The 27,600-nt window shown below is 39.3% G+C and overlaps 1 protein-coding gene across 2 annotated transcripts in view; it reads left to right on the forward strand.

The window, feature by feature from the left end:
• The window catches only part of LOC128686273 (uncharacterized), a 70,486-nt gene extending 42,893 nt beyond the window's left edge, over positions 1–27,593 (forward strand). For both annotated transcript variants that reach the window (XM_070081181.1, XM_070081182.1), the window contains 5 exons: positions 7,687–7,805; positions 8,961–9,140; positions 16,155–16,307; positions 20,402–20,567; positions 25,641–27,593. In XM_070081181.1, the coding sequence (XP_069937282.1) occupies positions 7,687–7,805; positions 8,961–9,140; positions 16,155–16,307; positions 20,402–20,567; positions 25,641–25,750 (728 nt within the window). In that variant the 3' untranslated portion in view covers positions 25,751–27,593. The remainder of the gene's footprint in view (positions 1–7,686; positions 7,806–8,960; positions 9,141–16,154; positions 16,308–20,401; positions 20,568–25,640) is intronic.
• Positions 27,594–27,600: the final 7 nt, after the last annotated feature.

Below are 27,600 nucleotides of genomic sequence, written 5' to 3' on the forward strand. Positions count from 1 at the left end.
GAAAATACTTTCATCATCATTCAACACTTTCACCACACTCACACATTATCACTGTTTTTGCAGAGGTGCTCAGAATACAACAGTCTAGAAGCATACACATATAAAGATACACAACATATCCCTCCAAACTGCCAATATCCCAAACCCCTCCTTTAAAGTGCAGGCATTGTACTTCCCATTTCCAGGACTCAAGTCCGACTATATGAAAATAACCGGTTTCCCTGAATCCCTTCACTAAATATTACCCTGAGAGGATGGATAATGAGAACCTTCAAAACTAGGGAGGCCAAGCCCATGATGACACTCTTGAGGTCACTTGTTCTATCTAGGCTGGAATATTGCTGCACACTAACAGCACCTTTCAAGGCAGGTGAAATTTCTGACCTAGAAAATGTACAGAGAACCTTCACGGCGCGCATAACGGAGATAAAACACCTCAATTACTGGGAGCGCTTGAGGTTCCTAAACCTGTATTCCCTGGAACGCAGGCGGGAGAGATACATGATTATATACACCTGGAAAATCCTAGAGGGACTAGTACCGAACTTGCACAAGAAAATCACTCACTACGAAAGCAAAAGACTTGGCAGACGATGCAACATACCCCCAATGAAAAGCAGGGGTGTCACTAGCACGTTAAAAGACCATACAATAAGTGTCAGGGGCCCGAGACTGTTCAACTGCCTCCCAGCATACATAAGGGGGATTACCAACAGACCCCTGGCAGTCTTCAAGCTGGCACTGGACAAGCACCTAAAGTCGGTTCCTGTTGCAACCTATTAGGATTATAGTTTCCCATAATCACTCTCTCGTAGTACAATTATTTTCGTGATGTATGCCAAAGTGAAACAGTTAATTGATACTCTGACTTTGTCTGAGTTGAGTACATTAAAACTTCAGACGTGTTGGCAAGTAGCCAAATATCTCGGTGTGACGTATAACAGGAATTACACCGCAGAAACTGTCAGAGCGTTAATTAAAGATATATTGTTTCCTGCTCATACAGAGATGTCTGATTATGATTCAGATTCAGAGAGCCTAGTGTCTGAGCCTAGTGTAGATCAGTTCTCGCTCGCTCCTTCCTTCACTGACACTATAGTACAGAGTATAGCTGTTAGTATGACACAGCCTAATACTAGTACAGTGTATGATACACCTGTATCTACTTATCCTAGACCAGATCTAGACTCTCTAGAGACGGCTGGACCAAGTGTCCGACCTAAGGACCGTCCAGACCATGTTAATTTCCCTACTTCTCCATTACCCACTGGTCCTATCTCTCAGGAACAGTTTGAGAGGTTTGAACGCCTCCTTATGTTGCAGACTGCACAAATAGAGGCACAGATGAAATTGAATGAAGAAGATTTCCAAAGAGAAAATGCTCGTCTGTTAAGACAACAGACTGATAGATCACAGGACACATTTAATGTGCAGAAAGCTGCATCTATGGTTCCTAAGTTTTTTGAAAGTGACTTAGACACATATTTTGATGTGTTTGAGAACCAGGCACGTGCTATGAACTGGCCACGTAAACACTGGGCAACATTGTTGCATACTGCTTTGACGGGAAGAGCTCAAACCTGTACTGCAGCTTTGCCATTTACCAAGTACATTAGTTATGACGCTGTCAAATAAACTATTCTAGAGACATATAACTTGTTACCTGTAAGTTATCAAAGAGCATTTCGTACGTTACAACGACGACAAGATCAAACTTGTGTAGAGTTTGCTCGTGAGAAAAAGGTTGCATTTGAGAGGTGGTGTAGGTCTGCCAAGTGTAACAACTATGACAGCCTTGTTCAGTTGTTACTACATGAAGAGTTTAACAACTGTATGCCTGCTGACATACAAGAATATCTGATCAATCATACTACCTCAGATATTTTGGAAACTGCAGCATTAGCAGACAATTACGAGATGTCTCACAAACTTGTACGTACTAAAACACACAGAAACAAGGTAACTAAAGATTGTCCTAGAAGTTGGCAACCTAAATCAGCTGCTCATTGCCGGCCTGATGTACCTGCTACTGTAACTTCTCGTACCTTTACCAGGAAAACTCACAATCCTGAATCTGTCTCTGTGGCTAGACAGAAATCTGATATCGAGAAGAAGAAAGTTAAATGTACCTATTGTAACAGAAAAGGACATACTAGAGAGTATTGCTATAAGTTAGAAAGAGATACGAGAAACAGTCGTGCGGCTGGCGCCCCCACTCAAGTCGTATCCTCTTCCGAGCACCAAAATCCTAGCAATTCCTCTTATCCTACTGTTTTAGATAATGTTACTCAGGATAGATGACTAGCGTCAGAAAGTGTATCTGACGAAAAGATTCGTTCAGCAATGAGTCCTTACTTTTCAAGAGGTAGAATAGGATTTGACGAGTCACATCTAACTGAGATAATTACTTTCAGAGACACTGGCAGTTATCTCACATTATTAAGAGAAGATGTACTGCCCATAACTGACGATACCTATTGCAAGATAGATGTATTGTTAGAAGCCTATGGAGGGGCTGTTATAAAAGTGCCTCTGCACAAAGTTTATATTGAAACAAGCTATTATACTGGTTATATTTCAGTGTGGAGGAGGTGAACGTATTCAGATATTTGGGAGTGGACGTGTCAGCGGATGGGTCTATGAAAGATGAGGTGAATCATAGAATTGATGAGGGAAAAAGAGTGAGTGGTGCACTTAGGAGTCTGTGGAGACAAAGAACTTTGTCCTTGGAGGCAAAGAGGGGAATGTATGAGAGTATAGTTTTACCAACGCTCTTATATGGGTGTGAAGCGTGGGTGATGAATGTTGCAGCGAGGAGAAGGCTGGAGGCAGTGGAGATGTCATGTCTGAGGGCAATGTGTGGTGTGAATATAATGCAGAGAATTCGTAGTTTGGAAGTTAGGAGGAGGTGCGGGATTACCAAAACTATTGTCCAGAGGGCTGAGGAAGGGTTGTTGAGGTGGTTCGGACATGTAGAGAGAATGGAGCGAAACAGAATGACTTCAAGAGTGTATCAGTCTGTAGTGGAAGGAAGGCGGGGTAGGGGTCGGCCTAGGAAGGGTTGGAGGGAGGGGGTAAAGGAGGTTTTGTGTGCGAGGGGCTTGGACTTCCAGCAGGCATGCTTGAGCGTGTTTGATAGGAGTGAATGGAGACAAATGGTTTTTAATACTTGACGTGCTGTTGGAGTGTGAGCAAAGTAACATTTATGAAGGGATTCAGGGAAACCGGCAGGCCGGACTTGAGTCCTGGAGATGGGAAGTACAGTGCCTGCACTCTGAAGGAGGGGTGTTAATGTTGCAGTTTAAAAACTGTAGTGTAAAGCACCCTTCTGGCAAGACAGTGATGGAGTGAATGATGGTGAAAGTTTTTCTTTTTCGGGCCACCCTGCCTTGGTGGGAATCGGCCGGTGTGATAATAAAAAAAAAAAAAAAAATTTCAGTGGGTATATCCAGTGGTGTATTTCCCATCAGGTCAGTGGACTTGTTGATAGGGAACGATATCCTTCATGCTGGTATATGTAAAGAACCACTTGTGATTGATAATAACACTGATGATAATTATGCCATTGAAGCTTGTAGAGAGAAACCTATTTTATTTCCTCTCAGCACAATTACTAGAGCTATGTCAAAGATACAACAACCATCCCTGTCTCCTGTTGAATTAGTTGATGACAATGATTTGGGGTTGAATATGTTCTTTAGTGACGCTCTGCGCCCAGGATCATTAACACTGACTCCCCCCGGTCATCAACCTAGTCAGGACACAACTGACGTTAAATTTCTAACTCATGATGATTTAATCAAGGATCAGTTTGTTGATCAGTCACTGGAAAGACTGAGAGATATAGCAGTTACTGAGAGTGAAGCAAAGGATCTCGATAATTGTTACTATTATAGTAACGGTGTACTGATGGAGAAAAATACATGTAAGTTGTCAGCTGATAGTGTTTCCACCACAGTCAAGCATCTCGTTGTGTTACCAGTTACATTTCGTGAACAAGCCATTGATTTTGCTCACAATAGTCCCATAGGAGGACATTTGGGTGTCAAGAAGACACTCGGTAAACTGGCAAAACATTTTACTTGGCCAAAGATGAAGGAAACGGTAGCTGATCATGTGCGACGTTGCCACGTGTGTCAAGTGACAGGCAAGCCAGCGCACACGCCTCCACCTACACCTCTCACTATGTTCATTAGTACCAAAGTTCAGTTCATCTGGACTAAAGATTGTTCAGACTCGTTGAAAAGGTTGAAGCATCTGCTTTCCTCTGCTCCAGTGTTGAGTCCTAATTTCAATCTTTCCATCTTTTTACATATAGATGCGAGTTATGCAGTGGGCACTGTGCTGCTCCAACAGTCAACATCCACTGATATTCTCCATCCTATATGTTACTATTCATCTAAGCTCAAACAACTCCAGAAAAATTATGCTCTAGCTCTTGTGGTGTCCTTTGAACATTTTGACGAGTATTTGGGCACTTCCCCATTTTAAATTAACGTAATTTTATACCCAAATACCTTTTGTTACTTGCTATGTCAAATTCAGTAAAGTAACTTAATCCCTCCAGCCCATATTAACTATATATACTCATGTCATGTCTAATTATTATATTTATGTATTCACAGTATTGTTGTGTGAGGAGGAGACAAGCTGAGTGTTGAGTGGGTAGTGTCGTGTGGGCGAGGTACTGCGTGACGCAACACTGTCCTGCCGCAGAACCCCCCCCCTTCACTACACACCTTAAGCTGTTTCATACTCAGATGTTCATACTGCCTCACATTCCACAACCACTACTTAAGAGTGGAATGCAGTCTCCTCTACTATGATCGAGCCTCAACGTGCCCTCCTTGTCAGCGCTATCCTGTCTCTACACTGATGTACATAACCACGAGTATGCAGAGATACGATACTGTGTACTGCCCTAGTACTAGGGGCATATCCTAGTGACGGACGCTGTGAAATTGTAGAGGTGCTTGGCACAAGAGAGACTTTGATTAATATTTATATTAAATTGTATTGATATGAGTAATCAGAAATAATGTGAAAGACATTAATGCAACTCATAGTGTGACCGTCTGTCGTGTTAGGGGTGTTAAATCCCTGAATGGGTTACAATGATTATTATGTATATATATAATGTATATTATCTTTTCATATAATTTTATATTGCTTATATTTGCGATAATAGCTAAATCGTAAATGTATGACTTTATATTATTATTTGACTGTTATATTGTTATTTTACTTATGTTGTTAGGATGTACATAATATGTGCTCAGTTCAAGTCTTGATTGTCAAACTACTGTAATTATCGCTTATCTCGTTATACTGCCGGCTTACAGGGCTGTGCTGTCACGTGGCTATCACATGATCGAGGGGGGGTGTCCTCACCTCTCGTGAAGTATTCAGTCTGCTCTAGACTCTCTTGGTGGTTGTACAGATTGTCTGTCTCATTATTCTTGTTAGTTCTGTAGAACTCTATTCACAGAACCTTGTATAGACTTAGTGATTTTCGACGTTGTACTGAGGTTGTGTGTCGCTTAGACACTCTGAGCATCTCAGGTCCTTAGCTATAGCTTCTGACCTAATTTTGTACTGGTTTCTGTGTATTGTCACAGTCGGGTTTTTCCTATGCTGAACTTAGATTCAGTAGTATGGGAGTTTTGTACCTTTTGTGGAGGATCTGCTGATGGTCCCTACTTAGTGTCGTTATATTATCTCCTTGATCCTGATTGTGTCGCAGTCGCTTGTTATGATCCTGATTGTGTCGCAGTCGCTTGTTATATGGCTATTGGGCTTAGCATTCTTTTCATTGTTCAAGCAGACTGTTCTGGTTGCCAGTCGGTCAAGAAGTTAGTTTATTAGAGGACTTTGTCAGTCACTTGTTTAAGTCTAGTCGAGTCGTGAGACATAGTGAACTACTTAGAGCACTTACACGCATACACAAACTTACTTGTACATATTTGTAATATCTTATTAAATGTTAATGTACCAGACGGTACTTAAGAATTATAAATGTGATGTGTGCTTTCAGCACGATAATATTGAACTCGAGAGATTGATTTTATTTTGATTGCTGTGATTAATTTAATTTGATAATATACCTCTAGACAACTTAATGATTAATAAATTTATTAAATTTTAATTTCTCTAGTTAGTAGCCTACCAGTTGCAATCCTGAAGCACTATTGAATCATACTGAATTTTAATGGATAATTGGACAAGGATACTGACTACTTGTTACGAAAACCCAGTAACAGGCTGGATGCTAGAAGGACAGTCCTTTCTAGTATTACCAGGAGATCTCTAAGCTTTTAGAATCGCGTTTTTTGTAACAGTTCCTGACCAGCCGGGCTGTGGCTCGTACGTTGGTTTGCGTGCAGCCAGCAGTAACAGCCTGGTTGATCAGGCTCTGATCCACCAGGAAGCCTGGTTACAGACCGGGCCGCGGGGGCGTTGACCCCCGGAACTCTCTCCAGGTAAACTCCAGGTATATATATATATATATATATATATATATATATATATATACATATATATATATATATATATATATATATATATATATATATATATATATATATATATATATATATATAAATATATATATATATATATATATATATATATATATATATATATATTTTTATATATATATATATATATATATATATATATATTTATATTTATATATATATATATATATATATATATATATAAATATATATATATATATATATATATATATATATAAATATAAATATATATATATATATATATATATATATATATATATATATATATATATATACATATATATTTATATATACTTATATATATATATATATATATATATATATATATATATATATATATATATATTATATATATATATATATATATATATATATATATATATATATATATATATATATAAGTATATATAAATATATATGTATATATATATATATATATATATATATATATATATATATATATATATATATATATATATATATATATATATATATATATTTATATTTATATATATATATATATATATATATATATATATATATATATATTATATATATATATATATATATATATATATATATATATATATATATATATATATATATATATATATATATACATATATATTTATATATACTTATATATATATATATATATATATATATATATATATATATATATATATATATATATATATATATATATATATATATATATATATATATATATATATATATATATATATATATATAATTATATAAAATGTATATATAAATATATAATGTATACATATATATATACATATATAAATATATAAATATATATATATATATATATATATATATATATATATATATATATATATATATATATATATATATATATATATATATATATATATATAAATATATATATATATATATATATATATATATATATATATATATATATATATATATATATATATATATATATATATATATATATATATATATATAAAGCTTTACAAAGAGAAGAATGTTGTAACAATAGAAGCATATTCTGCACTTAGGTTTTTCTTCATTTAATTTAGACAGTCTACATTATTATTAATCACTGTGACTGTCAAGTTATTGTTTTCTAATCATTAACACATTGTGATTTTCACAGCCACCAAGATGGTCATGCAGAGAGATTTTACAGACTTCGAGTTCAGTTTTCTGACTTCTGATGATAGTGAGGAAATCATTAAGTTTCTGGACGAACATTTGCTACCGCGCTGTCCATCGGTAAGATACAGTGTTCTCAGTATTCTCAGTGTTCTCAGTATTCTCAGTGTTCTCATTATTCTCAGTGTTCTCAGTATTCTCAGTGTTCTCAGTATTCTCAGTGTTCTCAGTATCAATAATTATTATGATTTGCTAATTATGTTTAAAAAATCTTTTGTGTACATCCCAGTCAAGCATTTACACGCATATATACACACCTCTCTAGATTTTCTTTTGCTTTATTAATAGTTCTTGTTCCTGTTTATTTCTTCATATCTCAGAGGGGAAGAGGAACAGAATTCTTCCTCCGTGAGCCATGCGTGTCATAAGAGGTGACTGAAATGCCAGGAGCAAGGGGCTAGTAACCCCCTTCTCCTGTATACATTACTAAAGTTAAAAAGAGAAACTTTTGTTTTCGTTTGGATACGGCTGCTTTGGCCTGCCTCATGGTGAGCATGGGCTCGAATCCTTGGCTAGTCGCAGTGTTGTTATTGATCAATACCACTTGTACGTGGTCAAAGTAACATAAAATACTGCTCGTTGAGGCTAGTACACCAAACGGTCAGGAGAATGAAATTAGTTCAGAGGCACCCACTCCACCATATGTCCTCAAACCAAGGGTAACACACCTAGTTTGGCTGGGTGCTTGGTTCTTGTAGGATTGCGTGGTCCTGTGGGTTAGAGCATCATGGTTTTTGGTAATGCCACACCTCCTAATCTCCAAACTACAGATTCTCTGCATGATGTTCTCACCACACATTGCCCTTAGACATGACATCTCCACTGCCTCCAGCCTTCTCCTTGTTGCAACATTCACAGCCCATACCTCACACCCATACAAGAGCATTGGTGTAACTATATTCTCATACATTCCCCTCTTTGCTTCCATGGACAAAGTTCTTTGTCTCCACAGACTCCTCAGAGCACCACTCACCTTTTTCCCCTCATCAATTCTATAATTCACCTCATCTTTCATAGACCCATCTCCTGAAACGTTTACTCACAAATATCTGAACACATTCACCTCTTCCATTATTATTATTATTATTATTATTATTATTATTATTATTATTATTATTATTATTATTATTATTATTATTATTATTAATATTATTATTATTATATAAATGTTAAACTCGTGTGATTCATTCAGCAGTTCTGTATTTTTTCTTCAAGAGCAAAGCCACTGGAGAGACCTCTACGAATTTATTAGGGGAGATATACATGAGAGATGTTCAGAGTTGTTTAGCATCTGGACTGTCTCTTGCTGCCCGGCACACCACCTCGAAAATTATCGTGGGAGTCTCACTCAATGAAATCTTCTCCTTAGAAGAAACACATAAAGCTACTACAATGGTAAGCTGTCTTTATAATATAAAAAGAGTTATTTTTATCAAGGAAGCTTTATATTCTTTTCGGAGTTGGCCTCAAAATCGTATTTAAATGAATGTGAATGGTTAATTTATCATTCCCCTCAAAATTTCGAGCGATAACTTTCATGTTAACTAACTGTGTGTGTGTGTGTGTGTGTGTGTGTGTGTGTGTGTGTGTGTGTGTGTGTGTGTGTGTGTGTGTGTGTATGTGTGTGTGTGTATGTGTGTGTGTGAATAGGCCGAACTCCCTTAAAAACTGAACTCTTCCCCCCCCAAAAAAAAAAAAATCTTAAAGATTGATATTTATTTTTGTTCACTGTCAGTGGTACAAGAATTTTGTACCAACACTTGGAACCATCACCTAATGTAACTTATCCTAACCTAATTTCTTTAGCTAAATTCTGCTACACAGATTAATTTAAGTTTATTTTAACAACTTAAATTCAATTAATATATTTATTGAAATGTTTAGTTTTTTATTTTTACAGGTTTATATATATAGATTCAGCCCCTAGATACGTTTTCTTTAATATGACATAATGTTTTAAAACGATTGTCAGAGGCATAAAAAGTCAGAATTCAGAATCTTTATTAATGGAATGTTTAGAAGGCTGATGGCATACTTGTGTTTATTGACATTTCTACTGTTTTAATATGCTGCCTGGTATAAACCTTGTTAATAAATATCGACAAGTTAGTTTACAAAAACACGTAAGGAAACACTAGGACATATTAATTAGAAAACGTTTCAATCATGGGACTTGGATCACTTCTAACATACAGGGGTTGAAAGACAGTGTATATAGGAGGAGAGCGAGGTGTGAGTGACGCATGGTGACCTGAAGAATGCCATGATGGGATGAGGACGGGTAGACGATGAAATCATGTGACTCCTGTGTTGTTGGGTTGGTGCTGCTTAAGTATCATGTATGCTAATGTTTTAGAAATTTTGTGGTTTCCAGTGTTACGCTGTATGGTGTCGGTGACGGCGATTAGCGAGGCTTCCAGACATCATCGGCGTCTAAAATCTTGTTCGATGAGAACGAGTTGTGCCTCATCCCAATTCATCAAATGACCTGTGGAGTCCCTGTGGAGGACACACGTTTACCTTAAGTCGTCTGTCTCTGTTACTGGCATTTCGATGCCCGTTCAGGTGGATCGAAAGCTCTCTGCCTGTTTTGCCTACATATTTCTTGGGACAGTATCCACAAGGGATGGTGTAGATGCCCACTGTGGAAGTTAGAGCTCTTTGCATCTCCAACTCTTGTTTTCTTGAAGAATGTATCTACATAACACAAGTCTTTACACGCCTTCAGTTTCCACCTTTATTCATCGGGACTGCAGACTCAAGGCACGAGCTATCCTCAACAAACCGCCATGGAACAGCCCTCTAAGCAGTTCACAGTGCTCCCATGTGGTGATGTTGCCACGGATACTGGCCGGGCACTTGCTAAGTATAATATATACGTTTCCACCATAAACACATCATCTATCAAAGACCTCACTATGAAACGCAGCCCCACACCTCTAACTTCCACTGCAGACGTCTACATCATCCCCTGTGGATTCTGTCCCAAGAAATATTTTGAGGAAACATGCAGAGATCTGTCGGCCCGCCGGAGCGAGCATCGAAATGCCAGCAAAAGAGACGACTTAAGGTACGCCTGTGTCTTCCACAGAGACTCCACGGGACATTTGATGAACTGGGATGAGACAACTCGTCCTTACCGATCAAGACCTCAGACGCCCACGATGTCTAGAAGCCTCGCTAATCGCCGTCACCGACACAATAGAACGTAATACTGGAAGCTACAAAATTTCTAAACATTAGCATACATGATACTCAACCAGGGAAAGCACCACCTATCCAATAGCACAGGAGTTACATGATCCCTAAAGGAATGGTCCCGAATCTGCACAAAAAAAAAATTATTCCCTACAAAAGTAAAAGATGGGCAGGCGGTGCAAAATACCCCCAATGAAAAGATGGGGCGCCATTGGTACACTAAGAGAAAACACAATAAGTGTCCGGGGGCCAGGACTGTTCAGCAGCCTCCCACCAAGTATAAGGGGAATTACTAATAGGCCCCTGGCTGCCTTCAAGAGGGAGCTGGACAGATACTTAAAGCCGGTGGGGGATCAGTCAGGCTGTGGTTCGTACGTTGGACTACGTGCGGCCCACATTAACAGCCTGGCTAATCAGGTCTTGATCCACCGGGAGGCCTGGTCGTGGACCGGGCTGCGGTGGCGTTGATCCTCGGAATAAGTCCCAGGACCGAAACGTTTTCTAATAAATACCTCCTAGTTTTTGCTTACGTGTTTTTCTAAACCAACTTGTCCGTATCTATTACCAACCTGGAGGTTACCTGGAGGTTATTCAGGGGATCAACGCCCCCGCGGCCCAGTCCATGACCAGGCCTCCCGATGGATCAGGGCCTGATCAACTAGGCTGTTACTGCTGGCCGCACGCAGTCCAACGTAAGAGCCACAGCCCAGCTGATCCTGCACTGACTTTAGGTATCTGTCCAGCTCTTGAAGGCAGCCAGGGGTTTATTGGCAATTCCCCTAATGCTTGATGGGAGGCTGTTGAACAGTCTTGGGCCCCGGACACTTATGGTGTTTTCCCTTAGTGTACCAATGGCGCCCCTACTTTTAATTGGGGGAATTTTGCATCGCCTGCCCAGTCTTTTACTTTCGTAGGGAGTGATTTCTGTGTGCAGATTTGGGATCATTCCTTCCAAGATTTTCCAAGTGTAGATTATGATATATCTCTCCCTCCTGCGTTCCAACGAGTGCAAGTCAAGTGCTTCCAAGCGTTCCCAGTAGTTAAGGTGCTTGACAGAACTCATACGTGCAGTAAAGGATCTCTGTACACTCTCTAGATCTGCGATTTCACCTGCTTTGAATGGAGATGTTAATATACAGCAGTATTCCAGCCTAGAGAGAACAAGTGATTTGAAAAGGATCATCATTGGCTTGGCATCTCTCGTTTTGAACGTTCTCATTATCCATCCTATCATTTTCTTTGCACGTGCGATTGTGGCACTGTTGTGATCCTTGAAAGTGAGATCCTCAGACATTACTACTCCCAGGTTCCTTACATTATTTTTCCACTCTATTGTATGGCCAGTCTGTAGTATACTCTGTTCTAGTTATTATCTCCTCCAGTTTTCCATAACGGAGTAGTTGGAATTTGTCCTCATTGAACATCATATTGTTTACCGTTGCCCACTGGAAAACTTTGTTTATGTCTTCTTGGAGGTTAACCGCGTCCTCAGCAGATGACAGCCTCATGCAGATCCTAGTATCGAGACTCACGAAATCGTAATGACACAATTGCAAACAAACCATACCACGGGCGGGATTTGAACCCGCGGACAGAGAGTCTCAAAACGCGACTGTCTGGAGTTTTGAGACTCTCTGACCACGGGTTCAAATCCCGCCCGTGGTATGGTTTATCCTAGTATAGTCCGCAAAGGATGATACGGTGCTGTGATGTATATCTCTGTCTATGTCTGATATGAGGATGAGGAATAAGATGGGGGCGAGTACTGTGCCTTGTGGAACAGAGTTCTTCACTATGGCAGCCTCCGATTTAACTCTGCTGACCAGTACTCTTTGTGTTCGATTTGTTAGGAAGTTGAAGATCCATCTCCCCACTTTCTCAGTTATTCCTTTAGCACGTATTTTATGGGCTATTACACCATGATCGCAGTTGTCAAATGCTTTTGCAAAGTCTGTGTATATTACATCTGCATTCTGATTTTCTTCCAGTGCATCCAAGGCCATATCATAGTGATCCAGTAGTTGTGAGAGGCAGAAGCGACCTGCCCTGAACCCATGTTGCCCTGGATTGTGCAGATTTTGGGAATCCAGGTAATTTGCAATCCTGCTTCTTAGCACTCTTTCAAAGATTTTTATGATGTGGGACGTCAGAGCTATTGGTCTATAGTTCTTAGCTAATGTTTTGCTGCCACCTTTATGGAGTGGGGCTATATCCGTTGTTTTAAGTGACTGTGGAATTTCACCCATGTCCAAGCTCCTCAATAGTGTACTTAGGGCACGCAAGAGGGGTTTTTTGCAGTTCTTAATGAATACAGAGTTCCACGAGTCTGGGCCCGGGGCTGAGTGCATGGGCATGTTGTCAATGGCTTTTTCGAAATCTATTGGAGTTATGGTAATGTCGGAAATCTGGCATACATTTATGGAGTTTTGAGGCTCATTCATGAAGAAATCATTTGGGTCGTCGATCCTCAGACTGATTCGTGGTTCACTAAACACAGAGTCGTACTGGGATTTCAATATTTCATTCATTTCCTTGTTGTCATTTGTGTAAGTCCCATCCTGTCTGAGTAAGGGCCTGATACTAGATGTGGTATTTGCCTTGTTTTTGGCATATGAAAAGAAATATTTAGAATTTCTGTCAATTTTACTAATAGCTTTAAGCTCCTCCTGTCTCTCCTGGTTCCTGTAAGAGTCATTTAACTAAAGTTCGATAGTTTCCACTTCCCTGGTTAGGGCCTCCTTTCGTGTATCAGATATTCTAGCACTCCTGAGGAGCTCAGTGACTCATCATCGTCTTCTGTAGAGGGAGCATCTTTCTCTCTCCAGATTACTCCTGCTCTTCTTCTTTCCTAGGGGAATATGCCTAGAACATGCTTCAGCTGCCAGGAAGTTGATCCTTTCAAGGCACTGGTTTGGATCCACTTCATTTACGATATCTTCCCAAAATGTTTTGTTTAGGACATGGTTTACCTGGTCCCAGTTGATGTTCTTGTTGTTGAAGTTGTATTTTGTGAAGACACCTTCACAGGTACATACATTCTGCTGATCAGGACCCTTATGCATGTACGTCTGGACTTCGATTAGGTTGTGATCGGAATTAGTTGTTTTTGATATTCTTATGTCTCTTATCAGGTCCTCATTATTTGTGAAGATAAGGTCAAGTGTGTTTTCTAGTCTTGTTGGCTCCACTATCTGCTGGCTTAAGGTGTGTGTTTTTGCATAGGCTTAGTAGCTCATGTGTGTGTGACCTTTCATCTGCGCTACCTCCGGGGATTGCTTCAGCTATAACATTATTTGCTACATTCTTCCATTTTGTATGCCTTAGGTTGAAATCACCAAGCAGTAAAATGTTTGGGGATGGAGCTGGAAGGTTTTCCAGACAGTAATCAATTTTCAGTAGCTGTTCCTTGAACTGTTGGGAGGTTGCATGTGGTGGCTTATATACAACCACAATGACTAGGTTTTGGTTCTCGATCTTTATAGATAGAACTTCAATTTCCTCATTTGTGGTGTTCAGCAACTCTGTGCAGATGAGGGACTCCTTGACATACAGGCCAACCCATCCTTGTTGCTTGTTCATTCTGTCGCATCTGAAAAGGTTGTAACCACTTATCCATATTTCACTGTCAAAGTGATCTTCTGTGTGAGTCTCTGTGAAGGCTGCAAACATTCCATTAGACTCCTCTAGAAGTCCACTGATAAAAGATATTTTGTTGTTGGTGGATGGCTTAAGGCCCTGTATATTAGCAAATATGAACGAGGTTGTATTCTGCGTTTGTTGGGGGGATTTTGTTATTGGTATCAGTAGTTGTAATCCTGGAGGGCCATGGGTGGCCACTGGCTGCGCCTCCAGTCCAACAAGGCTCCAAGGTGGTGGACTATTTTTGTTATTTCCTTCCATTTTCTTTTTCCGTTTCCTGCCACTAAAAAATCACCTGGAGTTGGGTTGTCGTAGCTGCTAATGCTTGTCTTGTGGGGTCTGTGCCTCCTGGTCCCTTTTAGATGGTATGCAGGGCAGTCGATGTTGTAACACTGCTTCTGGAGGACCGAGGAGTGACACATTTTTGGGTGAATGAAAGTACAGGAAGAAGAACGACACACTCCTTTAGACAGGAGGTCGCTACATTTTTTGGGATGCTCAAAGTTGCATGTCCCATTTTTTTTCCTGATATTCCATGCTTACAGATGCCCCAAACAGATGCACAAATTCACCTTTGGTTGAGAACTGTTGGGAGGTGTGTTGTCAATTTCTGCAGGTTCTGGTACTGCACTATAATCCTCAGTATCCAAGCCAGGGCCACCCCGTCCTGGATTCGATCTACTTTCCTCAGTAGAGGAAAAAAGAGGAGACTCCTCTCCAACATCTTTACTGTGGGCCACGGTCTTGTGCAATGATGGTTGTATATTTACGGTTTTAGTGGTGGTTGTGGTAGGGTCCCTAGTAGAGTCTGGGCTGGCAGTAAGGCTGGGGGCTGGGTCTGAGTCAGCACTGGGGCTGGGGGCTGAGCCTGGGCCAGCACCAGCACTGTGGATATTAGTGCTATGACTGGGGGATGGGTCTGGTTTAGCATTAAGGTTTATACCACAAGCGAAGGTACAGTATATACAAAGAAATACCACTAGGATTCCAGCCATGGAAGTCAGCTCTCCGAGATTTTAATTAGCTGGCAGCCTAATGCTTTAAACCACTCAATGATGGAATGAATGAAAAAGAAAAATGTAAGTTTTTAGTGAATTGTCAAGCGTCTTGAAAGTGGCAAGTCAAGAAAACCAAGCCAACCAGGTACACTAGTAGACAATGTAGACCGTCATGGTGGTGTAGCCGCCAATTGCAACTCGTTGCAAGTTTTCAGAAAGATATCGCGCCCCACGGACAGTGTTTTCTTTTGATAATATATTAGAGTCAAACTCATTGATGATAGGGAGACAAGAGCTATTCTACATCACTGCCTGTGGACTGAGATATATGATAAAAAACGTGTTCTAAATTGTAGTTGTTGGTTATGTCAGCATCGCAAAGTGTACAGCATGTGGCATGTAGGGATCATGTTATTGGGGACCCTCATGGTACACTGGTCGAGCTACTAACTTTGGTTTTGACTTACCGGGACTCCCGATAACTCTAAAAATGTAGTATTAGTATTAAAATTATTTATTGACATCTTATTGTAAATAATTGTTTAATGGATTATTATAAATATCCTCATGACAGGAAAACGCGAGCAAGATGAGCCGGATTATAGGAAAACTCTATGATAATATTACCCATTTTGAAGGTGTTGACGCCCAGGGTATGCTGCACTTGTATATTCTCTGTACCCATCAGGACTACGCTAATCATGGTCTTGGGTCCCGCCTGTTCCAGGTAAATAGTTTTGTTAAGGTATATTTTGTTTCAATAATGATCAAAAAATAATTGTTATGCCAAACTTTTGGGAAATTTAGAAGCATGTTTAGTAGCTTTATCCCTACAATGGAAGGGGAAGCTTTGATGCTGGTGAAGGGTCTCAGACCGGGCTGCGTGGGAGTTGATCCCCGAATTCCTCTCCAGGTATGCTCCAGGTAAGACTGGAGCTACCCTCAACATCCTCAGAGGTAGAAAGTTACACAGGAAAGGACAAGAGATGGAAGGAAGGATTCAGGGCAGTGATAAAAAAAATAAATAGTCGATCAAGAATTAATAATTGCGCCAAAATAAAAGAGAAACGAATCTGGAGAAATATATTCAGAGAAAGATAGGAAAGAGAATCCAGAACACCTCACAGAAAATGACAATATGCCGGTCATAGATAATATAGGCTATGAGGATATTTGTAAGTACTTTGTTAATGGAATCTACATATGTGGATGAGTATGTTGGCATGAACACACCAGAAAATTTTCTAATATGCTTTTAAAAAGGCATGAAGACACTTCCACCCAAAGATGTGCAAATCTTCACTGCAGTTCATAGAAAGTTATGACCTTAGTCGTCCAGACTACAACGAGAATTTTTTTTTAAAGAGGTGGACGGGTAAGCCAGTGGAATGTCTGTGTCAGGTGACCAAAATTTCCAGTGAAAGGTCATCATATGACCAAGACCCGCGTCGGGAAACACTTGTCCTATACCTTGTCGAATCTTACCTAACCTAACCTAGCTACTGAGCAAGCAAAAGTATTGCAGATGGACAGTTTTTTTCAGTGGAAGAAAGGAAGGATAAACATGGAAGCACAACAGGTGACACAGGAGTGCATGTTTGTGAGAAAAACCAAAAAGGGTCGAACTTATAATTTACCATTGTACAACTAATACTGTCGAAAGGAGAGATTTGTACACTAAAAGTTATTTTACAAAAGGTGGCACATTATCTGGGGTACTAAAGAAGACTTGACATCCAGACAGGGTTTAAGTCAACTAGAAATAACAATGTTAACTATATAAATGGACTCCTTACAGAAGCAAATTGTAGCTTTAGAGAATTCACAGAAACACAAAGGATGTTCTGGACGATGAGTTGGTAAGTCACAGAGGGAGAAGGAATCTGTGTTAAAGACTCACTGTAAGGAACCTCTGAACTAGCTAAATGATATTGTAGATGTGATGGAAATTAAAGTAGGGAAAAGGAATCTGGTAATTATGCGTGTGTATCAACCAATGTCAGCAACGGCTGGTGAATGCACGGAACAGTTCATATAGAAAACTTTGAAAACCCTACATAAAATATTATCCTTTTATAGTGAATTCAATATGCTACATGTTAGATGGAAGATGGCTGGCAACAGTAGTGTATCAGACATAGTGCCGGAAGCACAGTAGCGTTGGAGGAACACATCAGGGAGTTGCTGAGACCCTGTGAAAAGTTTATTCTAAGCGACCAGGAATAAAAACCTTCTAGACTTGATCTTCACAAACTATGGGAAACTGAACAGGGACAGAACAATCTCATATACAATATACTCAGACCACAACCACATTAAAATACAAACAAGAATAGGAACATGCGGAGGGATCTCACGAAATAGCCAACGTGAAGACCTGTTTACTAATCTACATTTCGGCAAGTAGAGAAATGATGGAAAATCTGATTACAGAAGCTTACGGGGTTGTATAAAATACGTTCTGCTTAGAAAGCCAAAAATAATAGGAACTCGGCCAGTGAAAAAAAAAAGAACGAAGAGGAACGTATACGAGAAAAAAATAAGGTAACAGAACTGATTAATAAATATGAATATATCACAACGATTGAAAGGTAATCATCATGGAGAGATTATCGATATCAAGTGGAATCTAAAAGTTTACGACCAGTTGGAAGCGAAGCACACAACAGCGACAACGACAACAGCAACAGCAACAACAACAATAACAACAGCAACAACGACAACAACAGCAACAACGACAACAACAACAACGACAACAACAACAACAACGACAACAACAACAGCAACAACGACAAAAACCCAAATATTTCAACACATGCAAGACCCAAATTAAGAACCACCCGTAGAACTGACCCACTTCTCACAAGTTCATACACCAACGACGAAACAGAAATGAGTCCACTCGACATTACATATATCTAACAAGCACAAATCCGCTTGAAATCCAGAGAGAAGCAGAAAGAGTACTCCTAATTTATATAAAAAATATAAAACTACCACTATCCCGAGCACTCAGCATAGTTCAGAGGAAGATCCTAGATCGAGGTGAAATCTCAGAGGTCCTGAAAACACAGGCATAACTAGTCTGCACAAAGGCAATAGTAGAGCCCTGAAAAAAAAAGTATAGGCCTGTGGCGCTGACATCACAGACAAAAATCTTTGACAGGAGTGCTGAGATGCCAGTTAACAAATTTCGTGGAAGAACATTATCTGTATAACCCAAATTAACATGAACTTAGAGCAGGAAGATCATGCTTTTCACTACTGACTCATTATGATCTTAAGGAGATTTTGGAAAAATTCCAAAATGCAGAAATGGTCTTGACTGACCTCAGTAAGTCATTTGACAAATACGACATGGAGTGATAGCACATAAAATAAGACCAATAAGTATAACAGGAAAAGTAGGCAAATTAATTTACAATTACCCAGTGAAGAGAATACAAATGGTAGTGGTAGCTACAGTAGTAGTAAACAATGTAAAATCTCGCCTTAGCAACTAGATCAGTGTCATCAGGCACAGTTCTGGTGCCACTCCTGTTTCTAATTCTCATTAACAGCCATAGATAAAAATACAATCCACAGCTCTGTACAATCCTTTGTGGTTGATACATTAACTAGCATAAGAGTCGTCTCTTTAGAGGACACCAACAAATTGCAAGACGATAAATAAAAAGTCTTCTGGAGGGTGTTAAAAATAACATGATTTCAATGGAGACAAATTCCAATTGCTCGGATATGGAAAAAAATGAGGAACTGAAAAGTAGAATAGTATACAGAACACAGGAAGGTAACAACTTAAAATGAAAACAAAGTGTAAAAGACTCGGGGATAATGTTATCTGGCCTATAACACTGTGAAGGCCACGAATGATAATACCAGTGGTAACACTAATTAAATCACTGGTGCTCAATGTTGACACCTCAGTTCAGTGCCGGTGAAACAGCAGCAGTACTGGAAGAATATGAAGAGTGTTTACCGCCCACACACAACCCATGAAACATTTAAACTACTTGGAACAGGTCAGAAACTGGAATTGTACTGATGACTCACGAAGTTGTAATAACACAACTGCAAGCTAACCACGGAACAGGTGGAATTTGAATGGGTGGATTCAACCCCCACCCGTTCCTTGGTTTGGAAATTTATTCTGTAGAGAGATAAGCGATAATAACCATATGGAAGATACTAGAAGCCTCAGTCCCAAATCTGCACACTATTATAATTACATACTGAAGTGCAAAATGGACCCAGTGAAAAAAGCAGGGGCGCCACGGGCACAATAAGAAAACACTACATCCACATCCGTGAACCTAGACTTACCAAACTGCTACCAGCAGGTATCAGTAATATTGTTGGAACAAGTGTAGAAGGTTACCAGAGGAAACTGGATCTATACCTCCGCAGTGTGCCAAATTAACCTTTTTACATGGATATGTTTGCCGGGGAAGGGGTGAAGGGGGAATGAGGAACTGTCAACAGTAACAGCCTGACAGCGAGAGTAGGGAAACTTTCACAATAGGTCATAGGTAAAAATCACAAATAAACTCCAGTTTTCTAAGCATTGTAAAGCCGCTGCGGTCTTAGCGGTTCCTCACAAACACAAATAATAATAATAATAATAATAATAATAATAATAATAATAATAATAATAATAATAATAATAATAATAATAATAATAATAACCTGATCATGTCTTTTTTTTATAAAACTTTTGTCTTAAAAAAATCATTAATCTGATAATTGATTAACCACTATTAACAACTTGATATTATACAAGTGTTTCTGATGTTCTGAGAAAACAAATATTTCACATTTCAGAAAACTCTTGAACTCGGGAAAGAGCGAGGCTTCCAAGCAATGAACGTGGAGGCTGCCAACAGCCTCACAGCAAGGATCGGCGATCGCTTTGAGTTTGAAACACTGGCGATGGTTGACTTGACCACCTTGGAGGAGGAGTTTGGTATTAATACCTCCATCATCCCAGGTGAGACCATCGTTAAGCTGATGATGAAGCGTTTTCCTGGCAACATCTCCATATCTAACACTTCATCTCAGTCTCACTAGATTAGCGCGTCGAGCCCCAGTAGGATGTCTGTCTCGATAGACCAACACATTGTTGAGTGTAAACAGACCAGCTGCACACATCGCTAACAAAATCATAAAAACATGGTTACAAATAAACCTAAGAACAGGTGGTTAACACACTGGCCTGTGAATGTTAGGACTCACTTGCCATGGGTTCAAACCCCACCCATTCCATGGTTTGCACATATGGTATATCTATGTGTGACAACCTTACAATTAAATTGAACAAAAAAGGAACTTGATGTAGTTCTTTGAGATGCTCAAAGCAGCAGCCATTCGTAAGTTTAAAGACACAGAACTGAACAAACAACTTTCTTAGGCAACACAATCATATGTAACTAAACAGTATAAGAAAGGCGCACTGCAGCAGGCTTACTGACCCGTGTTGTGTTGTTAGCATAGTTGCTGATCCCATGTATATGTATATGTTATCTATCATAGTACCATTCATTTGTTTTACATAGTTGACCCCTTGCTAGGCTCAGTGACTAGCTTGTGTGATGTCACATGATGCTGCATGCGAGCACTTCACTCCTGGACTCCTCTTTACTCCACGCTTAGGTCTAATATAAGTGTTACCATCCAACAAGTGTGTTTAACTCCAACCATCACATCTCCACGAACCCTCCCAACAAATGGTGCCAGCAGTGCAGGCGTAAATTTGATATTTTCGCCGATGTATGGAGATTAACTTCTACCAGCCGATGGACATTTTGTACCACCAACAGGTCGACCTGGCCACCAGCTACCCCGAGCAAGCGTTCACCAGCATATTTGCTTCCTGCTTACTGATCAGTCTTTGTGTCTTAGTGTTTATCTGCTTTTTGCATTACTTCTGAGTGGTTGACCCAGGTTAGCAAATTAAGCCAAGCTAGCAGCCTACACCATCCAGCCTGTCTTAAGAACCAGCCTTACCTGCTAGCCAGCTTTCCACCCCTACTGTGCTCATCGTTACAAGTTCTCAAGCCAGTTTGTGTGAAGGGTTAAGCCAAGCAAGCCAGTCAACTAACCCAGGTGACTAACCCAGTACTCAAGCAAGCCACGTGAGTTCCAGCCTTCACCATCATTTGTGCTCCAAGTTCCAAGCCATCCTGAGTGCTTGTACTATCCCTGTGGTGTTGTGGTATTTTGTGGGTTTTTAAGCCAGCCTGGCTTAGAATATTTTCATGTCTTGTGTGGGTGTACCCAGAGCACGGGGTTGCAGAGCTAATCCACTAGCCCCAGCCACCACGCGGTGTCCCAGCACACTGCCTCAACCACCCACACTTTCCCACTACCACTGTTTTTTTTACCCTTATAATGGGTCTTAGCACCTTAGTTTACGGCTCACATAGCGGGTCGAGGCACAAGATTGTTGCATCGTACCTGTGCACCAACGAGTAAAGCCTTGCTATGTGGATTCATCGAGTTTAAGCGCAAAACCTTCGAGAATTCGCCGAGTAGTGAAGTGCCGCGCAAGCCACGAGACTCCACCACTACCTTCCTCCTCCCTCCACCACCCTAATCCCTTTCTCTGACGTCGCTCCAGTTATAATAAATAATATTTCTTTATAGAGACATTTGCGAGTGTTGAGACAATTTTTCAGTAATTTCTGAGTGACATTTCTTTTCAGTGATTCCTTAGTGACATTTCTTTTCAGTGACTTTTGATTAGACTCAGTGTTCATTACATTCTTTTGCATTATTCTTTTTTTTTCTTCAGTGTTTAATTTTTGTACTTTATTTTTGTCTGTTGTGTTGTGTTCATGTTTTTTTATATACTTGAAGTAAGTACTTTAACATTTTTCCCTATTGTGTGCAGTATATAAGCAGTATAAACTTGTGTTTACACTTCACAATTATCTTGTGCTCACAGTACTGTGATCCTTGCTTAGTAATTTATGCAGTGAAGTATTTCAGTAACTTGTTATCTTATATTCTGCATCACAACTCAGTGTTGCCTCAGTGGCTAATCTTTTTAACATATCACTACAAACTGGTAAGTGGAAAATGGCAAATGTAATACCTATCTACAAGGCAGGTGACAGGTCCTTGGCTTCGAACTATAGACCAATAAGCCTTACCTCCATAGTGGGAAAATTTATGGAATCAATAAATGCCGAAGCAATTCGAAGCTATCTTGATAGGTACAGATTGATTAATGAATCTCAACACGGTTTTACAAAGGGGCGTTCCTGTCTTACGAATTTACTAACTTTTCTCACTAAGATGTTTGAGGAGGTAGATCATGGTAATGAATATGATATTGTGTATATGGACTTCTGTAAGGCTTTCGACAGAGTTCCACACCAGAGACTATTGAGGAAGATTAAGGCACACGCAATGGGAGGAGAAATTTTTCCTGGGTAGAGGCATGGCTGACAAATAGGCAGCAGAGAGTTTGCATAAATGAGGAGAAATTAGAATGGGGGCACGTCGCAAGCGGTGTTCCTCAGGGGTCAGTGTTGGGCCCGTTGTTGTTCACAATTTACATAAACAACATAGATGAGGGAATAAATAGCGACATAAGCAAATTTGCTGATAACACCAAAATAGGCCATCCAATTCATTCTAATGAGGACACTACAGCACTCCAGGATGATTTGCACAGACTGATGCAATGGTCGGAGATGTGGCAGATGCAGTTTAATATTGACAAATGCAAAGTTCAAATGTTGGACAGATAAATAACCATGCCACACATAAACTAAATAATGTAGATCTTAATACTACTGATTGCAAAAAGGATTTAGGAGTTCTGGTGAGCAGTAATCTAAAACCAAGACAACAGTGCATTAGTGTTCGCAATAAAGCTAACAGAATTCTTGGCTTCATATCTAGAAGTATAAATAATAGAAGTCCTCAGGTTGTTCTTCAACTCTATATATCAGTGGTTAGGTCTCATTTAGACTATGCTGCTCAGTTTTGGTCACCGTATTACAGAATGGATATAAATGCTCTAGAAAACGTACAGAGGAGGATGACAAAGGTGATCCCATGTATCAGAAATCTTCCCTATGAGGAACGACTGAGGCCCTGAATCTGCACTCTTTCGAAAGGTGTAGAATTAGGGGGGATACGATTGAGGTGTATAAATGGAAAACAGGAATAAATAAAGAGGATGTAAATAGCGTGCTGAAAATTTCCAGCCAAGACAGGACTCGCAGCAATGGTTTCAAGTTGGAAAAATTCAGATTCAGGAAGGATATAGGAAAACACTGGTTTGGTAATAGAGTTGTGGATGAGTGGAACAAACTCCCGAGTACAGTTATTGAGGCTAAAACGTTGTGTAGTTTTAAAAAATAGGTTAGGTAAATACATGAGTGAGTGTGGGTGGGTGTGAGTTGGACCTGACTACCTTGTGCTGCTGGGTCTGGTGCTATGCTCTTTCCTTGAGTGGAGGTGACCAAACTGGGTGGGTCATTGGGCTAATGCGGGTGGGGTGGGTCATTGGGCAAATCTGGGGGGGGGGGTCATTGGGCTAATCCGGGGGGGACATGGACCTGCTCTGCATGGGTCAGTAGGCCTGTTGCAGTGCTCCTTTTTTCTTATGTTATGTTCATTTTTTTCCCAGCATTTTTGTATTCTTGCTGTTTTTGCATTAATTCTTTTTCCATTTTACTGTGTGTTGAATATTCTTTTGCATTAATTCTTTTACTTAGTGTCTAATTTGGCCTATCTCCACAGACAATAGTGCTATTATTTTGTTTGAAGCAAGACAATTATTTCCAATTTTAGTCAACACAAGACCTTATTGCAAGAATATTATCATAGTATTGTGCATATATTGATGTGTTGTGTTCCTGTCTTATTGTAAGTGTTAACCTTTCCCTGTTTTGTGTTTTATTGCCCTCTGTTATTTTTTTTCATATTTCATTCAACAAATTCACTCATAGTGCAATTTTTAACTTTTTTTTTTTAGAGTAAATCATTCTTTTGCTTGTTCAGTAAGTGTTGCTTAAGCTGCAATTAAGAGTTAAAGTGTTCAATCAGTTCATTCTTTGATCATTTTTTTATTGTTTTTGTAAACTGCATTTCTTGTGTGTGCATTTTTTTTTATTGCAGTGTTAACTCATTCTGCAATGACTCCTGTGCCAGTATTGTGCTGCCATTAATTTTTTTCTTTCAGAATTTTTTTAAGTAGTGTTGCGTTGTGCAGTACTTTTTGATTAGTAATTGTTATTTGCAATATTGCTACTGTTTATTTCAGTGCAATATTCTGTGATTTCAGTTTTACATTTCTTGTTCTGTGCAAAATATTTTATTCTTTGTGTCACTTTATTTTTTTTTTTTTTTTAGAGAAATGCTTTCCCAGTCTATTTTAATTTTGCGCAAGATTTATTGATTCCATTTTATCATTTATGATTGATTTATCATTTATTGTTGAATTTCTTTATTGAATTGAGAGTTAAGACAACTCACTGTGCCATTAATTCAAATTAAAGTAAACTTGAGTACATTTCATCTGAGTAAAGTACAATTTCTCTTTATTATCAAAGTGTTGCTTATCCAATTGAGTGTTTTATGTGAGTTTTCCTTGCTCTACAGTGCGACTTGTTATTTTTCCTTTACTTATGCAGAATAGTTAAGTATTTTCTTCCCATTTAAGCTTACTGTGTCATATATTACCTCTATTATTCTTGCTTTCAAGTCCTTGAGAAAGTTCCCTGAGAAGATGTCCCAGTCACTTTTGCTTGCTCACTTAGTGTATCATGCCAGTCAAAGTCAATATGAATCAGTCCACAGTACCAATATTCCCTTACTGACTGAAAGACAATACCTAGCCATTGAGCAATGTGATTGTTCTCACAGCTTGTATCTGAGATTTGTTAAAGTGCTGTGAAATGTGAAGTTCAGATTAAGTTCCTATAGATCCATGAACTACTTAGTATCATAGCCGAGCAGTCAGGCACTAGTAATACCGTCACTCCTGTCTGGAATCCAGCCACGATATCATGCACGCAGGATAGTGTACAGTTACCTTGAGTTTCAGAGGAACTTCAGACAACCCTGGGTGCTGAGACTACTATCCCTGCGATGGCGACTTGTTCAAGTAGTCGTTCCTTCCAGAGGAAGCTTTGTGAAGGATGTTACTTGTATTGAGTTATGACATCTCTTGCTGATGTCACAAGCCATTGCAGAAAGACGTTTCTGTGGCTGGTGTACTCACTTGAGTGTTGTTGTTGCTCCTTGTGTTCCAGATGGTGATACTATCCTAGCTGACAGTAATCCTTGCAATGTAACAAGTTGTTTCTTGAGTAATCTTCACATGTTGTTAATGTTTATACGAGCAGTCTCTTTATAGCTGATACCTCGTGTCACTGTGAGTGACTCAGAATGAATACAAGTATTGTCAACCGTATTCATTTCTTTTCCTCTGCGCTTGCAGTGAGAGATAGTAGATCCGTTCTCCCTTGCTCATATTGTGTGTTATAGTGTGTTATAGCGTTACTTTTTTCTACCGGGGAGAGTCATCCACTCCACCGAGTTTGTCATAGCAACTCGTACCAGCTTAGCTCAAAGTGTTTTTAGAAGAATCTGTGAGACACTTTGTAAGTCAACAGCTGAATTCACAAGAGTAACTAATAGCCGTGCTAAGCCAACCAAAGATATGGTGGGTTCGAGAGTAACACTGACTAACTTCAACAAAACATCCGCAATGCCTAAGCTCGATCAAAAGTTTGCTGGTCCTTATCGAGTAGTTGAGCATATCAATGGCAGTAAGTATAAGGTTAGAGAAATTAGTACTGGTCAGTATAAGGAATCACATTTAGATCATATGAAGTTAGTATGCGATGTCGAGGATGATATTTCTACCCAGACTAATGCGACAGATGCTGATAATCCTCCTGACTCTGTACCCTCTACCTCTAATACTCAGTCAGATGATCAACCTGAATGTCGTTATTGCTTGCGTACACGACAAGTAATGAGAAACCCCCAAGTATCTTTTGTAGATACTTGTTCAGATCTCTTTCAGACAAGTCATGTGTTAGCCATTGCAAAGGAATTTGATCCTCCCAAAGATGACAGCCATTCTGCATATGTAAATCTTACCCTTGCAGAGTTGGGTTTAAATGTACATAGCATGTATAATTAGATATTCAAGATGAATGAAATTGTCCACTGTGTGTTTATTAATAGCTGATCAGTTTTCAGAAAAAAAATTTGTGTTCACATTCCCTCCGAATTCTGAGATTTAGCAGTACTGATTTGTGCGCACCAGATCTGTCTTTGTTGTTAATTACTTTATATTCTTCCTCAGAATCCGTAGAGTACATGAATACAGATCGATCGATCAATTCCATCCTTTATTATACTATGATTTGTTCTTATAATTCGTAATGTATTATGATACCACCCATTACAATACCATTCATTAGTTCTAAGTTACATATGTCTTTGCTATTGTATAGAATCAGCAAAGAGCCACCTGCCTGTTCAGCCTATAGCATAGTATTGCATGTCGAGACAACATACGTAACATGACCGAGCTGTCAGCATAGTTGCTGATCCCCCGTATATGTATATGTTATCTATCATAGTTAGTTCTATCCATATGTTTTACATAGTTGACCCCTTGCTAGGATCAGTGACTAGCCTGTGTGACATCATGTGATACTGCATGTGAGCGCTGCACTCCCAGTCTCGTCCTTACTGCATGCTTAGGTCTATGAACAGGCAACACAGGCAGTCTGGGATCCCCTGTCACACACTGCTAATATAAGTGTTACCATCCAACAAGTGTGTTTAACTCCAACCATCACATCTCCACTAACCCTCCCGTCCCAACAGTGTATAATTCTCTACTACTGGCAAATGCTATGCAGGTCCAAGTGGCACCCACTCAAGAGGGAAGAAGCACTGGTGCAGACTACTGTTAAAAAAAATTATATCTCCCCCTGTCCCAGAGAATTGTTCCCACCTGGACATATCATAACACATTATTGCAA

This window comes from Cherax quadricarinatus, unplaced genomic scaffold (assembly GCF_038502225.1).
Source record: "Cherax quadricarinatus isolate ZL_2023a unplaced genomic scaffold, ASM3850222v1 Contig1905, whole genome shotgun sequence".
Taxonomy (NCBI): domain Eukaryota; kingdom Metazoa; phylum Arthropoda; class Malacostraca; order Decapoda; family Parastacidae; genus Cherax; species Cherax quadricarinatus.